We start from the raw sequence: 7338 nt of genomic DNA, 5'->3' as shown, positions 1-7338 counted from the left end.
GATTGAGTTGCAGTTACAGACAGACAACACAGACGGTCTCGTGGAGGTTGCTAGGCTCCACGATGCAGAGCTCCGGATGCTCTGGGTGAACGAGCCACCAAAATAGAAATCGTAAGTACATCTTATAAAAGTTGCGTTCGAAGACGGGAAGAGGTGGGCGGTGGATCAGGCCGCCACGCTCCTCTGGATCTCACACAGGGTTTCTATTACCCTGCCGTGTACCCAGAGTCCCCACGAGATGGATGTGGAGTCCTCTTCGGCTTGGGCGGAAACCGCTCAAGCCTCTTATACGGCTAACAAGCCAATCATTAGCCGCCACGTGTGAATAATTTAGCACCAGCCAATCATGGGGAACGAATTTGCATACCGGTGGCGGGAACTCTTTTGCACCGTGCATTCCTCTTGCAACATGAGCAATGCACCCTGCAAAAGAAGCTGCAGAAAAGGCGGGAAACTTGTCCCCGCACCAGGGTTTCCTCCGCTACAGGAAACTCTCCCGTGCAATGCTCTGCAACTTGGCGGGGATAATTCTGGTGCCGAAGCGCACACACAATCATGCCTTTTGGGTCATGACACACATGCTACCTAGAATGTGCCACACTTTTTTGAGTGTTTAATCATGTAACTTTGAACATTATCTTAATGTAGTTTTTCATATTGTACTATAAGAATAGATGAACTTGCACTAAATTCAATTACTTCATTTACAGTTTTTGTCTATGACCAAAAAGATGTGGAAAATTCTGTGTGTGGTCATTCTGTAATCTTTCTTGAAGTGTACAGAGTTGGAGGCAACCATGAAGCTGTCAGTCAAGGCGTTCTCTCCTTGCTTGTCTGTTAGCTGGGGCTTGTTCAGCACTTCCAACTTGAGGCAATCTCAGATGTGTCCCAGAAGCTGTAGGTGCCGATTCATCCTGCTCAAATCATCAGTGACTGAAAGTTTGGAACGTGTGCTTGCTCTCGCTCACTCTGTTTGTAAGGGCGTAGCCTTGAAGTTAGCTGTTAGGCTGCATGGATCTTCACAGGAGAAAATGGAGATAAGCGTAATAATCCCTGTTTTACAATATTAGTAAGTATTTTGGTTGCTGCAGAGAATAGCCAGTAGGTTTCCCTTGTCTCCTGTGCTTCAGAAAGTTTCTCAGAGTTCGTTTTGTAGCAATATTATAGATAACAGTTCTGGGTTTTCTGTATTTGTTTCAGACTGCCTTTTACATTTGTAACCAAGGAGGTGGCTGATGCGACTTGTGATTGCCTTCTTGCCCAGGCTGAGCAGGCTGAGAAGATGGGCAAGTCAAAGACGGCAGCAGAGCGCATGATACTGGAGGAATTTGGACGTTGTTTGATGAAAGTAATTAACTCTGCAGGAAAGTCCAAAAGTGACCCTTGTGCTATGAACTGCTGACTCTTGCACAGGAGCCATGATAAATTGGACTGAATAGAACACTTAAGGCACAGGGACACTTTGATTCACAGCAGAGAATTTATTAATAATATTTCATTTTAATTTGGTGCTTGTTTTAAATTAACTTGCATAATACTGAAAAAAATCTTTTATAACAAGGAATAGTGTCTTTTAAATCTTAGTTTAATCATCTTCTACTTATGACAATATGTAAAGGTAAATTCTCTCTCTCTCATATAATTGCCTAAAGAGTATATATAAATTATTATAATATATTATTTACAATGTATAGAGTTACATAACTTTGTTCATATGGTGGGTGGGGGGATAGACACTGTCAGAAAGCAGACATGTATGGCAACAGACCTAAAGGACAGGTATCAGTATATTCAAGGAAGAGTTGACTGAAAGAAATTCAGAGATAGTAGCACCTCTTTAAGAGAAAGGTAAGAAATCTGCATTGAGAACCAAATTCAGCAAGGGCCTGAAGCACTTCTGTAGCATTAAGCATTCAGACAGTGAACACACATCAGGAGTACTTTAAAATGTTTCTTATTGAGTCTGTATTGAAGACCCTGGCTGAAGTGGGCCAGAAGGGCAAGGCATGGTTTTTCAAGCAAAGGGTATATTAAGGGTGTTTATAACCAAATCTTTTGTGTTTGAAAAGAGCCATGTGCAGTACTACCCATCCAGCTGGTATCGTGGAGCTTGACCTTGTGAGTTCCTTACCTGGTGAACCTTTCACTGAATCTGAGGAGAGTTTACAATGTTTCAGACTTTCCAGAATCAATCTGGAAGTATATTTTTAATGATAGGAAGTGAGATCATGTGTATCCACTAGGATAAGACAAAGTTATCACAGTTCAGGATGGAGATTTAAAACTACCTGCATCAGTTTTATTCTGAGAACACTTGTGAGACCAGGTTCCATGTAGAGTTGATCTTTTTTTTGATATTGCTTCTCTAATCTTCCTGTCATACTGGCTTGTTTTTTTTAAGTGCTATTTAGATGACTACCATTTGAATCAGGACATAAAAGTACATGGGTGCAGAATTAAGGCCACCATCAAAAATGGACATGTTTACGCCTTGGGAATGGAGGACACCAAATATAACTGTGTATAGAAATGTTCCAGAGTGGGAACTTTCTCCAGCATTTGTTTCAAATGATCTCCAATCACTTGTTTTGATAATGTAGCACATTATCAAGCTGAACTTGTTAAGCTCCAACATTAATGGAAACAAAACAACCATGTTTAAATTCACAGGCATTTTTGTTAAACATCTTAATTCTGTCTATCAGAATGATTGCTACTCTTTTTCCAAAAGGGATTTTTTTTATTCTCTCCGTGTATCACTGTATATATAACATACTTTTCCATGTGTGTATGGGTAGCAAATACACACATCTGAAAAGGGAATCCATCATTCATTTAAAAAGTACAATTTTTTTAACAATTAGGTCTTGGATTTATAAATGTCAGTGCAGTAACTTTAAATGTAGCTAGTACAGACATTCAGCTTACTTCTAGTGTATCAATATAGTATGTCCAGTAAAATTTGTATAAATGTAAATTAGTGTAAGTGAAAAAAAATAATACCTAATCAAGTTATTTTTCAAACAGATTGCAATATGCCTTCTTTTGCCCAGAACTAAATTTGTTAATTTTGTACATAATCCATTTTATTCTGAATTGCACCTTTTGTGATGTATTTATATATAACGTGCAGAAAATGCTTGTGAAACTTGGATTACAGTTGTAGATGATGTATGATGGCATTGCTTGAGAATATTTTGCTTGTAAAGGTTTTGAAGGTGCAATCAAATGCTTTTAGTTCTGTTTGTTTTGAACAAGCTTTCTCAATGTTAAAATGTTAAGCTTGAATTTTCCTTCCTTCCTTCCCCCGCCCCAGTGCACACAATGCTTTTTGTACTTCATTAGCCATTTGCATCAAACTGTGGAACACAATTTACAGTCAAGTTCATCCAGTAATTTTAAACAAAATTTGGGGTGAGCCAGGGGTTCATTTTCTAGGTCTGTTTGCATCAAAGTAGAAAAATTTTAAATTTATATTTACTAGACCTATTCAAAGAACACACTTTTTTCTATATTGTAAAAACAGAGCAGTCAGACAAATTGCAAAGAAAAATAAACATTTATACTATTCTGTATATGTTATTTTTGCACTCTTACTTTAGAGCTGATATGAACTCCCTATAGTTTAGTTGGATACCTGAGTTGTTAATCAGAGGTCAGATTCTCATCAAAGCAGCTGCCATTAAGACTCTGGATTCTGTAGACCTCTTACTTCGCTCAAAGCATGTGATGGAAATCAGTCAGACTTCAAAACATTCCAAAAGTCGTGTGTGTCTGAGATGGATTTAAGCTGTTGCTTAAATAATCTGGAAATGGGCCAAAATATATACCTACAAGAGTAGGTAATTGGGCCCAAACAGGCACTGCTGTATTGTTACCTGTCTTGTATGACTAACTGGTTCAGAGAAGCATGAACCTTTTGTAGGCAACAGCACTCATAGCATCTGAAGAAGTAGGCTGTTGTCTACAAAAACTCACACTGCTCTGAGTCTCTAAGGTGCTACCCAGCCCTATGTTCTGCCAAGCTAACATAACAAATCAACTTTCTTCTCTCATGCATGAAATGCCATTTTTTGTACTTGCAGTACCTGGAGAAACATTAGACCCTGATCTAGCAAATACACCTACATAGGCAGACTCACATGCCCATCTAAGACTCTAGTGGATTTAGGTGAACTTCACACAGGCAGGAAGAGTCTATCCCCAGAGATACATCTGCAAAATCAAGTGCAAAATGTTCAGCTTCAGCTTTGGTAGCCTTTGATTAGTTGGGACTTGGCTTTTTTTTTATCTTTCTTGAGGAGAAAGTTCTTTGCAATTTCTTACGAGGTTTACTGCATAAGAACTGGAAGTTCATTAGAATTAAAGTAGCTGCTGCTTGCTACGAAGTAAAATTATTTCTATTTTGGGATTTTTGTATTCTCTTTTTTTTTTTGCTGGCTGTTTCATTTAGGGCTTTTTCTATAGTTTTTCACATTGGTATGAAATTGGTGCTCAAGGAAATGGAGGATGGATGTTACTGCCTAGAGCAGAGGTTGGCAATGTTTTTGGATGGAGTGCCAAAAACACTTGTAACCTCAACTTCTAAGATGCTGGCATGCCAAGGGTGGACAGAGGGGGAGCCGTGAGGGGGCCCAGATCCTTGTTGTGTCAGTGCAGCCTTGGCCCCTTCCCCACTGTCTGCCAAGCAAAAGGCCTTCATGTGCCACACTCTGGCACCCATGGGTTGCCTACCCTTGGCCTGGAGCCAGTGGCTCCAGCCCTATGGACATGTTTCAGGCAGGGGATAGCATATGTCTACTCTTCCATTGTTAAGTAAAGGTTGTCAGTACTAAGCAGGCAGTGAATGGATATGACCTAATCCTTCTGGATTAGGAGGAGTCACTAAATATATTTGGGAACTAGACCAAGAGGTGTTGGGGGAAAATAACACTTTTTTTAACCAAATTTTGCTGGCCTAAATAACTGCTTCTCCTCAGATTTCTCCCCGAAAGGTAAGGTGGGTCTTTGCTCTGTCCGTATCTGTCACTAGTTTAATTCAAAATCACTAAGAGGATGACTTGTGGTACACAAATGAAACTCTTAAAGAAACACAGAACAGTCACTATTTTGTTAATATATATTTTATACAGGACAACAGTAACAACATCAAGTATAAATACTATAAAACCTATAACCAGAACAAAGGGACAGCAATCACAAGCCATATTTATTGGACCACTGCCATAGTTGGCTCTGTCTGCCTTTTCAGACCCAGTGCCAGGGCTTACCTTACCCTATTACAGGTCACTGGTCTTTTATAAGGGTATATGACAGGAAGGATAGCCCTCAACAGTATCTCTCTTCCCGAGGTATTGGGGGGGGGGGTAGATACTCGCCAAATACTCAGGAAGCCACTACCAAAGCCCTTAAGCACCTGATAGGAAAATGTCAGGGAGCCCACCTCTGACTGAGTATAGCTGTGTGCTGAGGAGTGGTCTCTGGCTGCTCCAGGGATCCTTCCTCCTTGCAGAGGACCCAGATTCTGTGGAGGATCTGTACCAGCTACCACCCTCTCTCGGTCTCCTCAATCACTGTCTCTATCAATCCTTACAAGGCCCTCATGCATTCCTATACAGTCTCTTCCACAAGCATACCCTTGCCACCTCACACACAGACACATGCGCACGCACACACCAAGCCCCTCACTCAGAGACCTTTTAAAGGGCTGGTGCACACAGCTCTTTGGATGGTGCACTCATCCCCAAAACATGCACACTGCACTCTATCCATTATACTTAAGGGTGTTGTATGGAAAATTACCAGACTTAGGACCAGCGTGACATCATTTGTCCTACTTACAACCTCACCTGTGAATGGCCTTATCAGCTCAAACTGTTCTGGTCCCATAACTTAACATGAGCCAGCCACGAGCATCTTAATTTGCTCTCAGCAGAGGCAGCTGAAGTGTCAAAGTGTTACAGCTGTCTCTGGCAGAGACTGAATTACATTAAATGCTCTAAAATTATACAAGATACAGTCCATACCCTAAAAGATGTAACGATCAAAGGACAGCGGGAAAGCAGCTGGCATATAAGTAGCCTTAAAAAAAACAATTCTAGTTTTATGGATTATCTCTTGTTTCTTTTGCCATGATTAGCAAGCTTCCTGTAGGCATGTTGGGTGGATCTTCAGGAAGAGCACAATGACCTTGAGGAGCAGCTCAGTTTGATTGACCTAATCATGAGCAGAGATGTGAGAGAGCATCAAGCCATCTGGGAGAAGCAGACAAACTGAGGTATGGAAGCACTGGTGAAACAACAGAGTTCAGGAGAAACATGCTTCAAGGCAGAGTGAGTAAGTAAAGAGATGGTTGTGGTACTTGGTCTGCAAGATGAGATGAAGAAATGACCTTGGTGTGGTGGAAGGCAGTAGAAGAATTCAAAGGAAGAATGGCATGGTCAGGATGACTGGCAGCTGAATTTTTGTATGGACTGGATGAAGGGGATTGTTGGGGTGGCAAGAAGACTGTCATTAGTCAAGAGGTAACAGGGTCTGGGCAAGCACTAACCTATAAAGAAAGGGTTTACAATATAGACATGAAGGAGAAGCAGCAGCAGGATTTGGGCATAGTCTGAACCCACTCAGTAGTGGGAGAAGAAAGATCAAAGGTAACTGGACAATAAATCTGAGTGAAAGAGCAGTGTCAGGAGGATGGGAAAGAGAGGGTTTGGGTGGAACTTGAAGAGTTGGTTTTAGGCCTGTTAATTCAATGGGAACATGGTGAGGAAGAGTTCACAGATTCAGGATTGGACCAAGGAAGTGCGTGAATATGTTCAAGATAAGCTGAAGTACAAGATATGTCCGGTTTTCTGTTCAGGCCTGGGCATTTGATCAATTGGTATTGTCAAATCATGGTCAATTTGTTTAAGCATTAATTTTATTAGAACAGTGGAGAGAGAGATGTTTTATCATCATTATGCTAACTACAAAAAAGTGACCTGTTATAGTGAAACAATGAAATTATTCTATTAAAACATTATAATGAATGTTTATAACCACTACTGTTAGGCAAGTGTAAATGTGAACAATATGCAAGACTGATCAGTATTTCTTTTCCTTGGCTTTTATCCTGAGACCCCAGGGTCAGCTTGAACAATTTAAAAAAATGAAAATTAAACAAATAAAATCCATGGAACAGCTATAAAAGACAAAAGTAATTTTTTTAAGTGTAGTTATGCTAAGTAAACAGCAGGCCAGCTCTTGAAGTGTTTTGCATTTGGAGATGCCGGCCATCACAGCAGATGACCATAGGAGAAACTTGTCTATGCTGCTGGTTTTGGTTCTTCCCTAAGCACA

The 7338-nt window shown here is 40.5% G+C and overlaps 1 protein-coding gene across 8 annotated transcripts in view; it reads left to right on the top strand.

The window, feature by feature from the left end:
- Positions 1-7135, top strand: part of LIN54 (lin-54 DREAM MuvB core complex component) — a 78392-nt gene extending 71257 nt beyond the window's left edge. For 7 of the 8 annotated variants that reach the window (XM_025193923.1, XM_025193922.1, XM_025193918.1 and 4 more), the window contains one exon: positions 1201-3575. In XM_025193923.1, the coding sequence (XP_025049708.1) occupies positions 1201-1402 (202 nt within the window). In that variant the 3' untranslated portion in view covers positions 1403-3575. Of the gene's footprint in view, positions 1-1200; positions 3576-6139 lie in introns of those variants that run through there. The other variant, XM_025193921.1, reaches the window with a different exon arrangement.
- Positions 7136-7338: the final 203 nt, after the last annotated feature.

This window comes from Alligator sinensis, unplaced genomic scaffold (genome assembly GCF_000455745.1).
Source record: "Alligator sinensis unplaced genomic scaffold, ASM45574v1 scaffold1384_1, whole genome shotgun sequence".
In the NCBI taxonomy this organism is placed as follows: domain Eukaryota; kingdom Metazoa; phylum Chordata; order Crocodylia; family Alligatoridae; genus Alligator; species Alligator sinensis.
Note: the sequence above shows the minus strand (reverse complement) of the source record. Positions and strands in the feature narration are given on the sequence as shown.